This window comes from Magnolia sinica, chromosome 8 (assembly GCF_029962835.1).
Source record: "Magnolia sinica isolate HGM2019 chromosome 8, MsV1, whole genome shotgun sequence".
In the NCBI taxonomy this organism is placed as follows: Eukaryota; Viridiplantae; Streptophyta; class Magnoliopsida; order Magnoliales; family Magnoliaceae; genus Magnolia; species Magnolia sinica.
The window spans coordinates 12282798-12305246 of NC_080580.1; the positions used below are offsets into that span (position 1 = coordinate 12282798).

The 22449-nt window shown below is 40.5% G+C and overlaps 1 protein-coding gene and 1 long non-coding RNA gene across 2 annotated transcripts; both read right to left on the bottom strand.

Moving 5' to 3' along the window:
• Positions 1-2009: 2009 nt before the first annotated feature.
• LOC131252890 (triosephosphate isomerase, cytosolic) lies at positions 2010-21311 on the bottom strand. Its single transcript, XM_058253661.1, has 9 exons — positions 21173-21311; positions 19052-19127; positions 17415-17538; positions 15663-15747; positions 13938-14070; positions 6953-7047; positions 6752-6830; positions 2336-2418; positions 2010-2233 (listed from the first exon to the last, which is right to left on the bottom strand). The coding sequence occupies exons 1-9, from the start codon at positions 21209-21211 to the stop codon at positions 2183-2185; spliced, it is 765 nt and encodes a 254-aa protein (XP_058109644.1). The 5' UTR covers positions 21212-21311; the 3' UTR covers positions 2010-2182.
• On the bottom strand, positions 16936-17408 carry LOC131252891 (uncharacterized). Its single transcript, XR_009174736.1, has 2 exons — positions 17205-17408; positions 16936-17161 (listed from the first exon to the last, which is right to left on the bottom strand). It is a non-coding gene; the product is annotated as an uncharacterized LOC131252891 (long non-coding RNA).
• Positions 21312-22449: the final 1138 nt, after the last annotated feature.

Consider the following 22449-nt stretch of genomic DNA (forward strand, 5'->3'; position numbering starts at 1 on the left):
CCAACATTGATTTTCAATAGGACCCCCCTGAGTTGCAAACAGCCTGATTGTTTGCCCGACCCTTCATCCAAGCTAGATGAAGGATCATGCGGGAGGAGTTTTCAAAGCGTTTGTTTTCACTGGTTCCCAACTGGTTGATGGGTAGAAAGGGGATGTTAGAACGAGTGTTTTTTTTTTCTTGCAATGCACCTTTCATCATGTGTTCCACCATATGAATATAGGAGACCCAGTAAATCAGGTCAAACCAGAACTAAGGTGGGTCACACCATTGGAAACATGGTAAAATTGCCAAATTCAAGTGACAAGGTCCACCTGATGATTTTTTTGGACTTATCTTTGGGGTGTCTCACTTTCATGGAAGGGTGCACCATTTGGGCGGGTTGGATTCCATAAAAATATAATGGTGGGTCCCACAGTTTTTGGAGCTTTCGGGCAGCTCCATGGTGTGGCCCATGTAATGATTTGATTGATCTGATTTTTGGGAATTACTGCCTAATTAATGGATCTTCCTGTTGGACGGGTTGGATAGCTTACAAGGATCATGGGATCTCAAATAGATTTTATTTTTTTTTTTACTCTTTCTGGAAACATGCATGTCTTGGCGGTCCAAACCATTCATCAAGTGAGTCCCACAATTAAAAGGGGTCGTTTGGACGCCTGGAAATAGTTCAAGTAGTAAATGAGTAAATTGTTCAAGTCCTATAAATGAAGATCCAATCTTTAAACCGTTGGGCTGTAAATAGAAAGCTTGTAAACAAAATTATGATTGTTTAAGTCCTATAAATGGAGAATCAATCTTTGAAAATTGGCCTTAGTTTGTAAATGTAAAGCCTGTAAATGAAATCACAATTTTTTGCTTGTAAATCAAATGGGGCTAAAAGTTTTAAATGATTTACAGTCATTTTTCAGCATCCAAACACAAATTGTAAACCATTTACCTGCAAATCATTTTCAGTTAACCACACTTACAGGCATCCAAACGACCCCAAAGTGATGCCTCAAAATTCAGGCCAATCAAGAACTCCCGTAGGCCACACCATATGAAACAATGCAAAATTGCGGAAAAAAGAAGAAGAAGAAGAAAAGTCCAAATCCAAGTGATGGGGCCCACCTAATGATTGTTTGGTCTGATTTCCCTCCCTCCCTCTCTGCGCAGAAAATTGCATATATTCAAAAAATGTAGTTGGGAGCAGTGGTGGATGGAATAAGATATGGTATTGATTTTAAGATTTTTCCTGTTGACATGATTAATTTGAATTCCTGCTCGATGCAGGAAGCAAGATATTGGTGGTTGAAGTCATTGGTATTCCACACTCTTACACCTTCAATTATTTATTCATGTGCACCACCAAGGGATCAAGGTAGCTGATAGCTGACGCCATGGCTAATCCAGGATAGAGGATTAGCTCTATTTTTTATTTGCATTTGTTACTTTTGCTGTTGTTTAAATGTAATCTTTTTTCTTGATTCTTTTGGCCTCTCTATCATGGTGTGCTCCAACGCCGGTTCATATCATGGTGTGCTCCAACGCCGGTTCGGGACCGTAAAGACCATTACATGTGACACCCGTTGCACATTACAGAGCCATAAAGGTTGTTACAAAGTCATAAAGGTCGTTACGATTGTCACGTAACAAAAAAATAAAGATCTGAAAAGGCTGTTATAGCCCCATAACGGCCCGTTACACTCTCCCTAAAGATTGTAGCAGTCCATGGTGGGCTAATACAGGTTTTTCAATATAAATTATTCAATTGTTTTGTTCTTATAGAGAAAATGCTCCAGTGCTCTAGAGCACTATAAGTTATAGCACTCCTAGTTGCATTTGTCACTTGGATAGTCCAATCAATCAATCTGAATTATCCAAGTCCAGAACACATTTTTCGGGCTACCACGCAGTTTGGAAACTGAAACCCCATTTGCATATACACATGTTAAAACTGGTATTGTGTTTGGAAAGCACAGAAATCCCATTTGCATCTATCAACAGAATAGAGTATGTTTTTATAAAATGAAGAAACAGGCATAACAGCTATTATTATACTCAAAAGAAAGGAGTTGCTAGTTTATTATACTCGGCCTATTCCAAAGTTCCAGGCACCGCAATATAAAGCCAGTAATTTCTCAAGAGTTAGAAAATTATACAGAAACTGGGTTTCTTCAAAAACTTCAAGATCTTTTACTCTTAAGCAGATTTCTTCACCGTGGCGGAATTGATGATGTCCACAAATTCAGGCTGATACAAATACAAAAAAGAGAGGAGAAATTAGCCAAATGCAGAACATGTTATTAATGCAAGAAGGAAATGAAGATAAAAAGATGGTAAGCAGGTAAGGACCTTAAGAGAAGCTCCTCCCACAAGAAATCCATCGACGTCGGGCTGTGCCGCCAATTCCTTGCAGTTCCCGCCATTTACAGAACCTGCATTAGTAGTAACAACAGTGTTAGCTATTTGCAGTATGAGAATGTTAAATGGATGGAAAACAAGAGAGATTTCTATTGGTGCAACTAGTCGTTTTCCTAAGAGTTCATGGCGTTAGAAAAGCAAGGAATCAAGAGAATTTTCATTAGGAACAAATGAAATAAGATAAATATAATCATGTATTAATTGCCTTTAAGGGTGTGTTTGGATGCACTCTCAAATTTGCATTTACTAGTCTAATGAAGTGGTAAGAACATTGAAGTAGTCCTTCCTTAGCATTCAAAGTGAAGGTCTGGTGTCCTAATTGCAATTTACTTCTTAAGTTGAACTTTCAAAGAAAAGTATTTGGAGGGGAGCTAATTCTGCATTATCTATACTTGGAAACACCATTACTTTTTTCAGCTTCCCTTGGAATCTGGCAGAATGGAGTCCCTCCATAGGTTGTGCGGCTCCCTAGCAGGAATCTATTGATAATTTACGTAAAAGGGCGAATGATGTTACCGAACATCTACCTCCTTTGTCTGAAGGATGAGGAATCAGTGGAGAATCTTCATCCATTGGGGATTTGAGATGGCATTCTTTCAGTTTTCTACGTGCCATGGGTTATGTTAAAGTCTATGGAGTAGTATCTGTCATGGCATGAAGGGGGTCCTCGATCCAAAGACAAGTCGAATTGGCAGCTTGCCTTGCTTGCAGTTCTGTGGTCTATTTGGATGGAAAGGAATCGTGGATGCTCAACGAACAGCGGTGAGTCCATGGCTATCATTGCTAGGAAGTTTTTATTGTTGATCAGGGATTGGGTTTGTGAGGTTTTTTGTGCTTTCTTTTTGGCTTCCGTTCTTTTTGTTGTTTCTTGGCTTTTTTGGCTTCAATAAAATTATTTCTAAAAAGAAAAAGTGAATGTTTGCAATTTAATTCACTTAAGCATCCATACACATTCTAAATGGTTTAACCAATTTCATCATTAGTCCTCTCAACCTGATTTGTGAAAGAAAATTCTAGTTTGGAGTGAATTAAATAGGCAATGAATTGAGGGTAAGCAATGTACTTAAAACTGACTTACTAGCGATCCTCGGCCCAAGGATATGTATAGTATCTTCAGCCCTTGAAGTCATACAAGTGAGGCCCCATCATTTGGTTATCCAGGCAGCAGCTCATATGATGGGGCATTGGGGATTGACCATGCGCCGATATCACCATGAGGGGCCAAGCCTAACCCTCCAATCAATGGACAGTAAATAGGTGGCCACGACTGATGAATAACAGCATCAGTCCATGCTCAACTGGAAAAGACCATTGGTCGAATGGCTGGAAGTCTTCTGATCAGGAGATTTTGAAGCATGCTCAACCATCAAGAGAAGCATCTTTTTTTTTTCTTTTTTTTCTTTTTTTTTTTTTTTTTTTTTTTTTTTTTTGAGATAGAAGAGATGCATCAAATTAACTGTCTGGTCACAGAAATATGGGCCCTGCTGGTACTACAAACTTAGGATACTACACATTTCCTCAGACCAAGGATTATATAATTCCTCTATGCATCAAACCATGGACCAAAAACTCCCTCGAGTTTGACTTGATTTTCCAATAACTGCGCAGAGATAAGCAAATGAACTCACCTAGCCAAAACTAAAAGGGAAATTCACAAAAATCCATTTAGAAAATTGATTATCACCAACAAAAATTAACTTAGAAACTTCTAAAAGATGAAGTCCCAGTGTTAATCATCAACGAAGCCTTATCCCAACTTTTTAACTCTTTCCAAAAAAAAAAAAAAAACAAATCGAATCAGCAAGGTCGTGTAAGACCCTGCAACTAAGTTTAGTTTTCATGTGGAAGGTCACAAGTAACATCGAGTTGTTAATCCTTTGAAGAGGCAGAGACAAGAAAACCTAGAGTATTTGTCACTTTGTTTCCACTTGACTTATTAGTGACTTTCTTTCCACACAAGTAGCAAAAGCATGCAAGACCTGAACAATCATCACATGGCCCCCCCTTGAATGCCCAATAACAGCCATTACAGGGCCATAATGGTCATTACCTAACAGTAATAATGGCAACCACTGCGTGTTACAGGGAAAAAAAAAGGCCCATAATGGCCGTTTCGGCCTGTAATGGTCTGTTACAGGGCCCATACAGGTTTTTTTCTACAAAAAATAAATAAATAAATCGTAACACCCATTATTGAGTGAATCGTAATGGTAACAGTGGTGGCTGTTACAGCAACCATTACAATTATGGAATACCTTGGTCCTGACCCTAGAATTGGAAGATTTTTTTCGGGGAAAAATAGATAGTTCGAGCAACTACAGATTACCTTTTTATGACCCATCTATATTCTTTCCGTATATGTCCTACAATAGAATGGTTAGAATGTCGTTAAAGGCACTAGGCACACCCTAGGAGCAACTGACCATAGAATGCCCGAAACACCTAGGCGCACACCTGAAGATTTCAGAAACCATTTTTTAGAAATTTATATCAATATCATCGATGTATAGATACCTTTTTTTTCTTTAATGGCGATACACATTTGATTCTTTTTATAGTTTTAGCTCTAAAACTGATTTTAACACAATGAAATAAAACTAATTGTGAAGCAATTACACTTTAAATAGAGTGATAGTCATACACCACTTTCAAAATTTTCTATCTAGTCAAATATTACAATGAATCCAGACCCCTAATAGTTCAAATATCCCCAATTTCCCAAACTTAGAAACCTTACCTTCATAAAATTCTTGCTCAAAACCCCAAACCCCTTATTTTTTTTCATAAATTCCCTCAATTCTAAACCAGTGTTCCAATTTCCTGAAATCCGAACCCTAAATTTCACAATTTCACTTACTCCCCTAAATTCCCCAACTCAAAATCATAATTTTGCTAATATTCCTAAACTTCTCAAACCCTAAAAATCCAAATTTTCAATATCCCAAATCTTGTAACCTAAACCTCTTTCATGGCACAAATGGAAGTTCAAATTGCTTTTAAGAAGCCCAATATAGTGCTCAAAACACCAATAGAAGAAAGAAATCAAAGAAGATCTAAAGACTTCATAAAAAATCTAAAAAATTAGGAGCGGATGTATTTTTCATTAATCAAAGTTTTGATATAATAAAATGGGGAAAATATGCTCCAGGGGAATTTATAAGACATCTTTCACTCATAATGGGTGTCTGCATACCAAAAATAACATTCTTTGAGGTGTCCAAAAGGGTACATCACAACACTATACAAGTAGCAACTAGGCGCACCTAGGTGTCGGGCGCTAGGCGCACACCTGGGGATACCACCTGGTCTAGGGCACAAGCAAGGCAAGGGTAGCCCAAAAGGCCTATGCGTGCTCCTAGGGGCATGCCAAGAACTAGGGTTGGCAATAGGCCAAGCAGCCCAGCCCAGCATGGGTGACCCGACCTTGAATGGTCAAGGCCTGGGCCACTAAACTTGGCCCAAGAGATAGGCCAGGGCTTGAAATCTAGGCCTGCTGTTCGGGCTGGGCAGGGCCAGGGCCAATGATGAATAGCCTAGCATAGTCCATTCCCTGGAGCATACCACATGGTACATAGGTATTAGTAACATAGACTATAGAGTTCATATGCTAGTGACTAGTCTACGCAGTAATATGAAGAACTTTGATGCTCTAGTAGAGTGTCATGGATGATACATGGCACTTGAAAACTGTCCAAATTGTGAACCCCACTTTAGATGGTGAACAATATATTGATCCACTTATTTAAGTCCATGCATATGGTGGATGATAAGGTGGGGCATACACTTGTTTGATGACTGATCTTACTTTGATAGAGGTGTGCTACAAAAACACCTTGATTCTCTAGAAGAGCATGATGGCTCATAAACATAAACTCACCAATTGTGCATCAATTGTACGCGTAGCATATACATAAATTATCTTTAACTTATAGGGCCAACCCTGGCTCAGCCTAGCCCAACCCTAGCCCTAGCCCTAGCCCAGCCCAACCCAGCCCAACCCTACCCTAGCCCAGCCCTGCCCTCTAGGGCAAGAGCAAGGGTCGTGGCCTCTTTTAGCCCATTAGGGCTTGAGCTGAGCTAGGGCCAAGGCTTAGGGCTCTTGGGTGGGCCAGGGCCAACCTCAACCTGGCCCTGCCCAGCCCATTGTCACGCCTACCCTGAACACCTTTGACTACACTGGTTATGACTGTCAAAATATTTGACCTTCAAAGTTACGTCCTACCTAAGGTAAAGGCCTCGTGATGTGTGATTCAAATCCCATTCACATTGACCACATGTACGAAAATCAAGTCCATTAGTGAAAAAATGTTTGAAAAAAAAATTAAAAAAACAGATGGGAAACATTACCTCCATATATAATTCTCGTTGTTGCTGCAACTTCAGCACTAACATTCTCTTTAAGCCATTTCCTTAGCTCAAAATGCACCTGATAGAGACAGAAGCATAAGCAATATGGGCATATTGTATTGCAAGCTTAACAATTGCATGGCTTCCAAAAATGAAAGTAACGTTTTCCATCATCACCATTAAACATCTAAACCAACTTACTTCCTGTGCCTGAGCGGGAGTTGCAACCTTGCCAGTTCCAATGGCCCAAACAGGCTCGTAAGCCAAAACAACATCCGCCCAATTTGATACCCGTTCTGTTGAAGAAGATCTTATTTAGTAATCAATCTTAAAAGGAAAAAAGCAATATATTTAACAGATTGCAAAAGCACACAATATAAGTTAAGACACAAAACTATTACACAAGGTATCATGCGATGCTCAATTGAAAGAGACATCATTCTCTTTGTTTTTTTTTTTGTTTTATGGTTTTTTTTGTTTTTTTTTTTTTGAAAGATGAAAATTTTATTGATAAGCAGCAAAGCAAAAGAAAAACAACGTTCTCTTTGGCAAAAGCAAAAGAGAGGTCATTCTCCTAGTTAGACTCAGCAACAATACAGATGGGCCCACCTTTGGTAAATTAATCCATATGAGTAATTGAACACATGGGACATGCATACCATGATATCTTCCACATCGGATGATCCCAGCCATCTGATGAAAACAGACAATTTATGACCAAATAAAAGGGGCCCAATCAGATATTTGATGATTTTTGGAGTATCGCCATCCACCATGGTGCCAATCATATGAATGATTGTATATTTTCTCCTACTAAGAGCTTGAACCATTGAGTTTTGAATGTTAACTTTCTTAAAAAGTTCCAAACTTGAAACCTTAAACATGTCAAAATCTGAACCATATGAGGATTTTTTTTTGTCTTCTTCTTTTCTTTTCCCAGTAATGAACCATAAAAAATGGCTTCAAAAAAAAGCACTAACATATCTGAATTAAAGGGATTGGTATCTTCATATTAAGATAAAGATGTTTCACAAGAATATGGATTCAAATTTGTAGATTCTTAAAGAATTTCTTCAATAACTGCATAAAATGGCCTCTAAATATGAACATGCACCAGGTACTGTAGAATGGAGGAAGACATGCAAATGCCTATGAATAATTCCTTTTCATAGAGGAAGAACAGAGGGCCTTATTGAGCTAGAAAATCTAGAGGAAGAAGTAGATTCGCGATGCTATGGGACACATTGGGAGACTGCTAGGTCTATCATTCGGCGACTGTCCAGAGGACTTCCTTGCCCTTTTCCAGTGTGTTGAAAACAGAGGTAGACCGTTGGATCCAAATAGAACTCCCCAGAGACGAAACTCAAGGGCAGGAAGAATTAGGGACACGAAGCGGAAAGGTACAACCACTCTATCCATGTTGCATCTCAAAAATGATGAGGGAAATCAGGGTCTGCGGGGAAGTAAAGTTCTCTCATGAAGGTGATCACCTGGAATGTTCGGGGGGTGGGGTCTAAGCAAAAAAGGTGTCTCATCAAGAACAGCTGCAGTAGATGCAATCCCCAAATTATTTGCTTCCAGGAAACCAAGTGAAACGCTTCGACGATCGGCTTATGAAAACTCTCTGGAAGGCTTCGGATGCTAAATGGGTGGTTAAAGATGCTTCGGGCAGCTCAAGGGGGAATTCTCATTGCTTGGAGGTCAGTGTATTGGACTCTTCTCAATAGCTCAGTAGGGAATTTCTCGCTCACAATTTCTCTGCGAAACAACGCTATGGCTACGGATTTTCTAATCTGTTCCGTATACAGTCCTACCAATGACAGTCTGAGGGACGATCTCTGGAAAGAATTATCGCAAATTTGTCAGAGCTTCAACGGCCCAATGTGCTTTGCTGGCGACTTCAACACCACCAGGCGCTCGACTGAGAAATCCACGAGGAGTAAATTGAAGCCCATATGGCCGCTTTCTCCAATTGGATTGATTGTAACTGTCTAATTGATCTCCCTTTACTCAGCTCACGATTCACCTGGACAAATGGGAGGCTTGATCAGATTTTGTCCAGGCTGGATCGCTTTTTTATATCCACCGATTGGCTGGATCTCCTTCCTTCCTCCTCTCAATCAGTCCTACCCAGGACTACTTCAGACCACTAGCCCCTTATCTTATCAGTGGAGGAGGAAGACTGGGGTCACAAGCCTTTCCGTTTTGATATTTCTTGGCTCCATGTTGCAGGTTTCAAATCCATGGTAGTGGACTGGTGGACAGAATTACAGTCTCATGGATTTGCGGGACATAGTCTCTGGGCCAAGTTAAAGATACTGAAAGATAAACTCAAAAAATGGTCAAAGGAGGAACAGAGCGGATTGGAGGAGATGGATTCGATTCTCTCAGAAATCCATAAAATTGACGTCACAGCTGAAGGCACCCCTATGTCGAAAGAGGTTCTGGCGCAGAGAATCCAGCTCATCCAATCCCTATCTGCCAAAATCTTTCAACGCGAAATCTCGTGGAAGCAAAAATCCCGGGCCAAATGGATCAAGGAAGGAGATAGGAATACAAGATACTTCCACAGTGTAGCCAGCATGCATGCAAAGGTTAATCGCATCAATAGCATAACCATAAACGACTAACGGATTGAAGACAGAGAGTCCATTACAAGGGAAGCTATTTCTTATTTTCAAGGGCTTCTTCAAAATGAGGGATGGTCCAGGCCACGGCTGGATAATTTCTCATTCCAGCGCATCAGTGAAGAAAATGCTATCTCCCTGGAACAACCTTTCTCCGTGGAAGAAGTTAAGAAGGCAGTGATCGAATTAGGGGGAGATAAGGCCCCTAGTCCAAATGGCTATCCGATTATCTTTTTTCAATTCTTTTGGGATCTTCTTCAGGAAGAGATTATGGCCTTTATCAATGAATTTTATGATCAGGGGAGAATATCAAAAAATTTAGGGGCGACTTTTATCAAGCTCATTCCAAAACGTTCGGGGGCTTCAGAGTTCAGGGAGTTCAGACCAATTAGCCTTATTGGCAGTTTGTATAAGATATTGGCCAAAGTCCTTGCCAACAAGTTGCAAAGAGTTATCGATTCTATCATTGCTCCTAACCAATGCGCTTTCATCCCGAGTAGACAAATCATCGACGGGGCTCTTATTGCTAATGAATGTCTCCACTCTTCTCATCTTTCAAAGAAAAAATTTATTTTCTGCAATCTAGACATGGAGAAGGCTTATGATCATGTGGAGTGGGAATTCCTCCTATATCTGATGAGGCGTATGGGTTTTGGTGAGAAATGGAGGGGCTGGATAGGGGAATGCATCAGTTCAGCTCATTTCTCAATCCTTTTAAACGGATCGCCCAAAGGATTCTTCAAAAGCTCTCGTGGACTCAGACAAGGTGATCCTCTATCTCCCCTCCTTTTCCTTATCATCGGCGAGGCCTTATCTGCGATGCTCCTCAAGGGCCATAAGGAAGGTATTATCAGGGGAATTCAAATCAAAGGACTACCAGATCCTATGTCCCACGTGCAGTTTGCGGATGACATCCTTATTTTCTCTGAAGCAAGCACAGAAATCGTTGCCAATTTGAGAACAGTTATAAAGTGTTTTGAAGTTGTTGCGGGTTTGAAGATAAATATGTCCAAATCCAAAATTTTCAGGATTAACTTGGATTCCCAGGAGGTTACAGATTTAGCAGATTTATTGGGGTGTTCCTTGGGATCTTTCCCCACCTCATTCCTCGGTCTTCCTCTATGCCTTGGGTCGCCCAAAAAATCTCAATGGGACAAAGTTATTGAAAGAATTCATCAACACCTGGCAGGATGGAAATATCGCTATCTTTCTATTGGGGCCGTCTTGCGCTGATTAAATCAGCTTTATCTAATCTTCCTACTTATTTTATGTCTCTGTTTCGATGCCCTGTTAAGGTTCTCAAGGATATAGACTCCCTCAGATGCAATTTTCTCTGGAAGGGCAAAGATGAAAAGAAGAAATTCAATCTTATCAACTGGAAGCAGGTCTGTAAACAGACCAAAGATGGAGGAGCTGGTATAAAAGACTTAAAATTAATGAATCAGGCTCTCCTAGGGAAATGGTTTTGGAGACTCGACAATGAAAAGGATTGTCTGTGGAACAAAATTCTCAAAGCTAAATACGGGAGCTCTGATGGGGGGTGGTGGACGAGAGAATCCTCGTTGTACAGGGCATCTGCAATCTGGAAAGGAATCTGTTATATGAAAGATGAGATGATCCAAAGGATTGGTTTTGAAGTAGGCAAGGGAGACTGCATACAATTCTAGATGGACACTTGGATTGGTGAAATGCCGCTGAAAGACAGATTTCCCTCCATCTTTCGTCTGGCCGCAAAACCCAAACAGCTTCATAGCTGAGAACTACTCTATCCAAGCTGGCAATGTGGTTTGGAACATTCAAAGCAGAAGAGACCTGGAGGACTGGGAGATTAATGAATTTGTGGAACTCATGGAATGCATTCAGCCTGTTCTTCCTAATCAGAAGCGTGAGGATAACATCATCTGGAAGGCAGACAAATCGTCAATCTTCACGGTCAGATCGTTTTTTAAACAAATATCGACCCCCAATAGTGACTCCTCTCCTTAGAACCATCACTTCATATGGAAATATTCTGTTCCTACTAAGTTACACGTATTCGGGTGGCTGGCTAGAAAAAATAGAATTCTCACTATAGATAACCTTCGGAAGAGAGGACTGATTATTCCTAGTGTCTACATTTGCTGCCTGTCTGCTGAAGAAACAGCGGACCATCTGCTCATCATTGCCTGTTCGCCTACTCCATTTGGACTGAGATTCTCTCTTGTTTCAAGATCAGTTGGTGTTTTCCTAGAAATGCAGATATGCTTCTAAAGGCATGGCACGGCGTTAGAATGGACAAACCAAAATCTCGGGTCTGGCGGATGGCAATTTTGGCCACTTGGTGGGCTGTTTGGACCGAAAGAAACAACCTTTGTTTTCAGAACGAAGCGAAACCTCATCACTTAGTATCCTCCTTTGTTAAATGTTTAATTGCTAAATGGTCTTCCCATATGGTTGGGTGTAATGTCGATCTTACCTTTCTTGAGGTCTAATTGGTTCTGCTATCTCAACAGCTCCTTTCTATATATATATATATATATATATATATATATATATATATATATATATATATATTTTTTTTTTTTGCCCCTTTAATTCAAGTTGTCTTTCAAAAAAAAAAAAAAAAGACTTGGATGTGTGAGACTCGGTGAATTCTTTATATTATTCCTTTAGCGTCTAATGAATGGCATTCAACATAGAAAGCAAAATTCCTACAGTTAAATAGTATTGATTTCTAAGAAAGTTTGAACTCATGAGCCACTACAAAGAACAATCTATTTCATCACACTGTATTTTCACCACTGATCTAAAAACTAAACTTTAAAGTCAATTGTCAAGAAATGGCAACTTGCAGCTTTAATTAGTTAGAACAGCAAAACAGGAAAAATGGCAGCTAAATTTGAATATAGGACTTTTTTAACTTAGTCTAGTAAGCACCCTTTCTAAAAGTAACTCAACACCTTATAAGTTGCTTAAGCCATCAGATTCTTTTTCTTTTTTACATTTTACCTCTCTCTCTCTCTCTCTCTCTCTCCACATAATGGACGGCCCACTTCACAGTTGGGGCCCACATGATGAACGGTCTACATCAAAGGTGGGCTCCACATGATGGGCAGTGAACATTTAATGTGGACCCCACATGATGGACAATTAACATGATGGTGGACCTACATGACCCACATCAAGGTGAGCCCCACATAAAGGATGGTCCACATCAAAGGTTGGCCGCTAATGATGAATGCCCACATCCAAGGCAAGCCCCGCATAATACAACCCATGTTGAAGGTGGGGCCCACATGATGGACAGTCTACATCACGTTGAAGGTGGGGCCCACATGATGGACAGTCCACATCAAAGGTGGGCACCACAAGATGAGCAATGGACATGATGGATGGCCCACATCAAGGTGGGCCCCATATAATGGCAATCCACATCAAAAGTCAGCCCCCTGATGATGAATGGCCCACATCCAAAGCGGGCCCCACATGATGGACGGCCAACATCGGAGGCGGGGCCCACACAATGGATGGTCCACATCAAAGGTGGGCTCCACATGATGGACAATAAGAGATTGATGATGGGCCCCATGTGATGGATGACTCATATCAAGGTGGACGCCACATGAGGATAATCCACATTAAAGGTCGGCCCCTAATGATGAATGGCCCACATTGAAGGCGGGCCCCACATGATGGACGGACCACTTCAAAGTTGGGCCCCGCATAATGGATGGTCCACAGTAAAAGTGGGCCCCACATGGTCTGACATGATGGACGGCTCACATCCAAGGTGGACCCCACGTGATGGATAGCCCACATCGAAGGTGGGCCTCGCAAGGTGGGCATATCTAGCACATGTAAAGCATTTGAAGATAAGGGAAGGGAAGCACATGTTGCACATGGCACATTGGGGCGTGGAGCACATTGAAATGTGGGTCACTGAAGAAGGACAGACGATGGCAAATGTTGCATGGAGCACATTAAAATGTGGGTCACTGAAGATGGCAAAAATGTTGCCCATGTGGCACAACATAATTGCACATATGTGGTGCTTTAAGATGGATGGTGGTACATTGGCACTTGGGAAGCACTTTAAGATGGACAGTTGCACATGTAGGGTACTTAGGAGATGGGTTGTGGTGGCACATGTGACTACCTTGTGGGACCCTTTAAAGGGGGGGGGGGGGGGGGATTCATTTCCTCTCAATTTCTTGAGAGGAAATGGTATTTCTTAAGTCAGGACAATGAAATAGAAAATGAGCAATTTTTTGGAAATGAGATGGAAGCAATAAAAATACAAACAATGAAAACATCATTGTTCATGGAAATGACGCTTCCTCAATTTATATTTCGATGAGTCTAAACAGGCCCTTAAGTGGAATTCCATGTTTTTCATATTGAACCAGAAACATTTTTAACTGCAATTTGGAGCTAGTCCTTCACCATGAATAGAGCGATGGACCCATTATGATCATCTACAATTTATTAATTTGAAATATTACAAGAGAACTCAATCGAGCATCCAAACTCAAGCCTAAAGTACCAGGGAAACAGTTCATATAACTGGTAAGGGGAATCACCTGCAATTGCTTTTGTTTGTGCAGCAACTACTTCCACAGTGGAACCTGATTCTCGCTGCTCAAGAGTCTCGCCGATACAGGCAATCACCTTCAAACCTTGAGAAAGCGCATATGCAACTTTATCTCCAACAAACTGCCATTAAATGTATGGATGGTCATCATTTAGGTACAAAACAGAAATTTACAACATTTAAAAAGAAACCAAGCCAATACAAAAGTGTACGGTCATGAGCAGAAATTCCCCCATGAGATATAGAAGAAATGGGTCGAAATGGACCTCCCACAGCACACATTGTCCCTGCATGAGTCCTCACAAAACGGAAGGCATTGAACACCTGGCATCAAATGGTACAGGTTGCCCAGTTTGCACTTCAGGGTTCACAATTCTCCTCGTGCTAGAGAAGTCTCATTATGCAATAGTTGTCATTTAACCTGGCTAAATCACTCTTCAACCCAGAGATGTGGTTCAAATCCCGCAGCAACACGTTAAAGAATAGAACGGAAGTGCCAATCCACGTACAAGTTGTAATAAAAAGGATATAACCTATCACTCCTGGATTCATCAAAGCCCTTGCCATGTGTTTCAACCAGGAACATTGTAAGATACTACAAGGAGATGAAAAGGCTGTTGGATATCTCAAACCAGCGTACCATCAATCTGCAGCACCCACTCCACATACCAAGCCACTAGAGATGAGTGGACACCAAGATTGGACACTACATCTACCTTAGAAATATGTGGTACTCAATCTGGATCACCTGGCCTGGCAGCACGTCCCTAGCAATCTCAGCATCATATCAGCAAATATATCTACCTTATTTGCACAAAAGGAATCATCATCATCACCACCATCTAAGCCTTATCCCAACTAATTGGGGTCACCAACATGAATCATTTTCCACCATTCCACTCCATCAATGGGCTGTAACTTCAGTTAGACAATAAGTTATCAGGTCTTTTCTTACTACCTCCACTCACGTCCTTTTGAGCCTTCCCCTTGTACTTTTACAGCCTTCAACTTGTACGGACTCATTCTTTCTAACCGGCACAGTTTTTTGTCTCTGTTGCATAGACCAAACCATATCTAAGTCTACTTTCCCTCATCTTGTTACCTATTGGTGCTACACATTCCCTCAAATGCATTCATTTCTAATTCTATCATTCCTTCTCTTGCCACTCATCTCAACATCCTCATTTCAGTTACATTGATCCTATGGACATGTTACTAACTGCCCAACATTCTGCCCCAACGATCACATAAAACTCCATAGACACATCTCCATTTCTTCGAACCCGTTTGAATTCTATGGGCAACATCCTTCTCAATCTCTGCACTCTCATGAATTATCGACCCAAGATACCGAAAGTGGTCATTTTGCGAAAATTCTGGGTCAGCAATCTTTACTAATTCCTCGTTCCCACTCCTATTGTTACTAAAATGCATTCCATATACTCCATTTTAGCCCAAAGATTTAATTTAAAATTAACAAGGCTGTGACTTGTCTAAAACCAGTTTGACGCAACATTCACCAGCCCCCAAAAAGGGTTCCTAATGATCCAGACCTCAAATTGGGCAACAACTAAGAAGAATAGGGAATATGAAGAAGAAATTTATCCAAGAAAAGTCTCTTGCTTGCCCAGCAGAAGTTGCTGACTCATGTTTGCAGCGTGTACATAAAATAAGTAGATCAAGTTAAGAATTAAGATCCCCCGACAAAACTTACCTCGTTTGCTTCATTCAACAGAAGCCTTCTTTCAGAATGGCCAAGAATGACCCAAGGAATTCCCAAATTGACAAGCATCTCTGCACTGCATGAACAACAGAACATAATCTATTAGCAGGAAAGCCTCCTTCGCTTGCCATTAGTCTCATAATTTAGAAATTTTAAGCTGCTGATCAGATTTTGCAGATTAAAAGGATGAGCATAGCCAATACATTACATAGTTGAATGGTTATTTCCAGATTGCCAATTAATCTGCTGGCATTTATATAATCTTACAAGAAGGAATGACAATAAAACATGAACAGGCAGTGCAAATTTCATTCACTCTTGAAGCAGAGCACCATTATCGACTGATATGAATTCCCAAAGAAACGGAGCACAAAGGAGGAAGCAGAATGGCAAGCATTATGGATTTTATATTAAGCAATGCCCTTGGTAGTTACAATATTGATACTGATTGGACAGATAATGACAGTTAAAATTTTTATTAAATAGGAGGAAAATGTATCTGGTTATCTCAATTCTCAATCTGTTTGAGTGCCAAGAAACTCTCAAGGATCCCATCAATCTCACAGCCGAGGAATTATAGGATCCTTCTACCCAAGGATATGAAAATATGTATCAGTTTTCAGTTTGTAGCAGTAGACGGCATAGTTGATTTATCCAAACCATTGGTCCGGTGCAAGATATCATAATGGACCATGCCACAAACATCTCCTCGATAAGACAATCCTATCCTTAGAGATTGTGGCCTGAAAATAGATGGTGAAGAAAAGAGATACAGCAATGGTCAACATTCAACTAGAAAAGGCCCAATATCGGTCAATAGGATCTTCAAAGCTGAGAAATTTTGAGGACATCATCCATCCAGAGATTGTGGCATCAGATTGATAGACTGGATCATTGAACCATTGGCCCACTTGAACAAACTGAAAAGATGAATACACTATGCAGATCCTAATGCAACCAAATGGCTACACAAGTTGATTGATCAAATTTTGAAAAATCCAACAGTTCAAATTGTCTTGATTGATTATCTGGACCAGATCCATGGTCTGAAATTAATGCAATTGCCCCACATGTGTACACTCCACATGTGTGCACAAGAAAATGCCCACTAACCTTTTTTTAGCTTGTTTCCAAGTTCCTTTCTTTCCTATTTCTATGTTAGGAAAAATATCTCTTTGTTAGGAATTAAGTATTATTAGATTTTCTTGTTTAAGTGCTCTCTTATTTTAGAGATCTTTATGTTAAGAAATAAGCATTATTAGATTTTTAAGGGTTTTCTTATTTTGGAGATCTTGGCTAGCAAGGGACCCTAATTTTAGATTCCTTAAGAGTAGTATGTTACAGATTATCTCAAAGAGGAAATCTTGTAAGCACTCATCATAACGAAGGCAAAGAGGAAATCTTTGAGTAAGTTCTCCTGTTTCTCTACAGTAGTGAGTTGAAGGAGGGGAAGGGATGATCTCTAGCATAAGACCAAAGGAATATGGGACCTTGCTCACAGTCATTGCAACTTTTCTTTTTTGCGATTAAAACTTTCAATCCAGTCAGTTGAATCTTATAGCAATTAGCTTCTTCCTTGATCAATTTGCATTAGATCCGCAAATTGAACATTCTATGATTCCTCCTCACAGCATCATCCTCATTCAAATGCACATGCAATAGTGCTCAAACTAAGTCTCAACGTGAAAATAAGAAACAGCAGAATCAGTTGGGATAGATCACTGAGAATAAATCAAATCTCACCTAACCTCTCCAGTGAAAGCACCTCCTTTCTTCACCCAACAATTTTGGGCGGCCACATGGAAATCAGGCCGCAGAGAACTTTTCACCAAGGTAAGAAAGACATAGGGAGGGCTTACCACAACCTCTGCAAGAAGAAAACATTTGCATCATATCAACAACACCCATGATCCTTCTTTAAATGTGTAATAATGTACTGACGCATGAAAAAATATGCCGTGCAAGTGGAATATACAGCACAAACATCCAGAATGAAATGGAAATAACAAAATGCTGGACCAGTAAAAGAGATAGCAAATATTAGACAAGAAATAGTTTAGGATCTAATAGACCACAAATATTTTCTCTGCTGCTAGGAAGAGTGAGTGACGGTTGCACAGATGCACAAAGAATAAAACATCCATGTTTTTCACAGAAAGTTTCTTTTCTAGGCCACATTCAATAATAGTGGATCAGGGTGTTTATTTTGAAAACTAATAATGTTTCCCTGCCAATGGAAAAAAAAAAAAAAAGTGATGCAATTGTCACATTTAGGTTTTGCAACAACCACTTTCTTCAAACATGTCTTTATCCACATGTAGCTGGCTGCTGGGCCCACATAGTTGGGATAAGGCTTAGATGATGCTGGTGGAGACAATGTCTTTATCTGCAAAGTTGAAAAAAATTAATCACTCGGTCTGATTATTGAGCTATGGACCATCCATGGCCCATGGTGGTCTGACCAGTGAACAGAGTGGATTCACGAACATGGTCGTTAGGACACCAATTGTCCTATTGAGACCACAGGTGAAATTTACATTACCAAATTGACATGACTTCCCCATATCTTCACCAGAAAATGAGTCCCCTTTGAAGCCAGAACTGATTTTTACCTTGATATCTAACATAATGCATGAAAGGATCTTGGCCATTATTCTTTCATCTGATTGATAAAATCAGAATCATAGAAGTATGATCTTTCCTTATCCATCAGATAAACCGAACAGTTGTCACTAGAGGGCACCGTGGATATTGTGTATCCCTCACGGGTACCAAAGACATTGGTTCTTACACACTCAATGTATAAAATTATGCCAACATATATGTTAAGTCAGGATAACACTCCTTAACATTAACATAAGTTTTTCTGTTTCTTTATATTATTTTTATAATAATTTCTAGTTCCTTTATTCCCAATATCATGCTTTCCAATTCAGAAAAATAAAAGAATTAGGCGAGTAGGTAACTAGATTCACTTAGTTGACTCAGCTCAGAATACCTACAAGTCAGCTCTCGGGCCAAAGTTGCACATGTTAAATCATACATTAGGAACCAACTGTATGAAACCAAGTATCCAAGAACACATACAGCTTGTAGTCATAATCTGTAACCATATCAAAGAGCGATCACTGCCACTAGTTTATGCACACAATCCATTAGCTGAGCAAAAAATAGGCACAGTTTTAACAATAAAACACCCATGTGTCTTGCAAATTAACAAAACATTGAAGATATAAATAAATAAATAAATAAAACGTGGGAGCCAGGCTACTTATTTGCACCAACATGAATTGCTATATCTCTTGAATGCAGCGAGATGAATATAGCGAGATGAATATAATGTAACAAATGACAAAAGAAGCGGCTACTGATGATCATACCCACTGTGTCTGCCGAGGGTACTTTGCCATCATTCAACATGGATACGATTTTCTTCACTTCTTCAGTAGTTCCATTCTGCATAGAGATTCAACCAAGAGCACGGTTAATCAACAGTCAACACCACACAACATCATCAGTTAACAATGAGAAAAACTTTGATACTCTGTGAGATGGTCCGCGCGCATGAACTCAAATTGTATACATTGCATGTATGTAAATAAGATTAAAGCATCCAATTGTGACCCCACTTTAACTCTGTCATAGACTAAAATTTAAATTGATGTCGTGTCCAACTGGTGGACACCTAATGGACAGTCAAAATGAAAAATACTCAATGGTCTGAGTTCAGCAAACCAATGTCCATTAATCATAGGTTAGGATCATCCAGTCCATTTGATTTTGGGTGTGACCCATCACCTATCTACAGTGGATCCCACGATATGGAGTTTTAATTTGGGCTACATTCATCCTTGCGTACAACTTCTAAGTACAGGCATATGAAGTATCAACCATCAAACCCTGTCAGATTATCAAACGACACCCTGCTGACTAAAGAGAATTGATACATGCGCCCTATGTTTATGTTAAATACACCCAGTTTACCACGGTTGGTATCATAGTATTAGAACTGCACTATTCTAATTCCACAACAAAAAAAGGACGGATGCAACTATCAAAGGCATGGGGTGAAGAGATAACAGTTCCATCAGCAAAAATGCTGCCAGCTTGGACAGAGTTAAAACAGGTTTAAATATAACATATGACTCAATCAACATCATGTGTAGGTAGTAAATACTCGTAACATGAATATGGCCCAAGGATATCTCCTTTTCATCGGGATGGAGTCATGGATCTACATTGCTTCACTTCAACTCAGCAGTCTACACATGGCAGTAGGGTAAGCCAACTGAGATTATGAAACCATCAATCTGGTGGGCTCTTTGATAAGTGGTCCATGGAAAAAAGACAAAAAACACACATCGATCAACCCATCATAGCTATCTGATCAGGGGCCTTCAGATGGGTGTTAAAAATAAAAATAAATAAAAATAAAAATAAAAATAAATAAATAAGAAGGGGGTAAGCTGCCCACATTCAAAATTTAAAAGAGTCAACGACTATTGATTGACATGTAGGATCATCCATTTGGTGGTTTGTATCATAGGCCATCCATGGTAGGGCCCTCCAGATGAACGGTGCGGATTCAATAATCAATCATACAGCCACATGCACAGAGATGAGTATAAATGAAGTAACAAACTTTCTCATATAGAGTATATTACAATAACTATGCCCAAAATATAATCAGCATAACATCATGATGAGGTAAAAATCTGTTTCTTTCACAGATCAGTCAATGTGCTCAAATCTGACATAAAAACTCCACAGCCTGATTCATTCAGTGTGCCTTGAGCAATGGGGCCTACATGCAGAGTCTCGGATGATAGGAGCCGTCAGTTTTTAGGGCATTACAATGAATGTACCGCAATCTAAAAAACCACACCCAACAGGATGATTCTGACCATCGACTTCTGAGCAAACAACAGATCGTTGCTATCTTCCGTTTCCAACCTTCTACGTTCAACCACATTTATCAACAGCCAGGATCATCCGTTTAGCGTGAATTTTCTACCATGGCCCATGCATGGTAGTGCCCAGAACATGGACCGCTCTGATGCTGTATAAGCACGATTCACACAAATTTCTATAAGCTGATCTCTATTACAAAAGGAAAGAGAAATAATCACAAAAGAGCAGTCTTTCCTACCAAAATATAACTTGTGTAGAACATCCAAGCGATGCAAAAGGTGGGCCAACGGTGACGATCCCCTCGGGCAAAATGGGGATGGAGCACTCATCTAGCTATCCGCACCATCCGAATCAACGGACAGCCGATTGTCTGACTCAACGTCGAGGACTCGCCCATCTGCTGAGCAGATCGGCCTGATTTCCACGCCAGTCGAGGTCCACCTTTTGCACGGCTCAGATGTGGGGGGGAAACCGTAAGATCATGGAACTGAGAGAAAGAGATGAAAACAGATCTGATCCGATTGAGGAATCGGAAATCTAAGAAAATAAAAAGGTGAGAAAATGAGAGATTGGAAGAACAGGGAATTTACGCATTTCCAGTTGCCTCCGATGAAGAACTTTCTTCCCATTTCAATACGAGGAATGAGTGAAGAGGAGAAGAGATTGGGATGAGAAAAAAGAACAAAGCTCTGGTTTTTTCTTGGTAGAGCTGATGGATGAGAGGGGATTTGTTTTCATAGGGATGATAAAAGCTCTCTTTTCGTAAAATGACGTTAATGCCCTGCTGTTCTTTTGGATTAACAAATTTATCCCCGTCCTTCGACATTTACAAGTTTTCTTTTAAATGACGAAAATGCCCTTGCATATTTCCAGTATTTGGCGGACGTCGTGGCGTCGACGATGCGGGCCGGATCAGGGTTATTTTCGTCAACGCGTGCCACCGTCGCAGCAGCATTTGGCTGGTTTCTTTCAGATGCGCAGAACCGCGATAGCGTACCTCGCGGTAGGTACCTACCAGATTTACTTACTTTCGCCGACCGAGAGCCACGTGGGAGGAATTTTCATGAGATCCACCCGTCCATCACGTACGTTGCTTCATCTTAACCATTGAACCATAAAATCATAATAATCCAAAACTTATGTAGGTCATACCAAAGGAAACGGTTAGGATAGAATGCTTTCCATTCATTTTTGTAGGGCCCATCGTGGTGTTTATACGTCATCCAATCCATTCATCTGATGCGCCTCGTTAAGATGAACAAATTATCCAAAATCCAAAGTATTCCAAAACTAAGGTGGGCCATGCCACGTGAATTTAGAAGCTTTAGGTATAATCTTTTACGTGACCTATATGAGTGTTGAATCAGCCATGTTTTAGTATCTGTGCTAAAAAGGACTGGTGTCCTGATGGACGGCACGGATTTCATGCACGTTAAGTCGTTTCCCAGCCCGTATCCAGCGCGAGGCATGCAAGTGCTTTCCTGTCCTAAATGCGCTACCCGCAGTGCACTTCGCAATCGCATGGCTGCTCAGGCGTTCCAAAGTGGCCACGTGAATGCGACCCACACCGCTGGTAGTCGGGATGAGCTGTCTGGTCGCCCTTAGAAAAAAAGTCAGACCGGTTGAGTAATATGGTGGGCCACACAAGTACTTCCATCTTGGCATAGGCTCATTTTGACCGCCCATTTCTTTTGTACATGTAGGCCAGATAATAAGAATATAAGCTCAGATTCTTGAATTATGGAACTCACGAAGTGGGCCACTCGTAATAGCGGTTAGGATGGCAAGCAAGTGTGCGATGCTAGGTACGAATAGGCGCACGCGCGCGAGTGCACTTGGAAGGCTGCTTTTCCGAGCGCTAATGGTT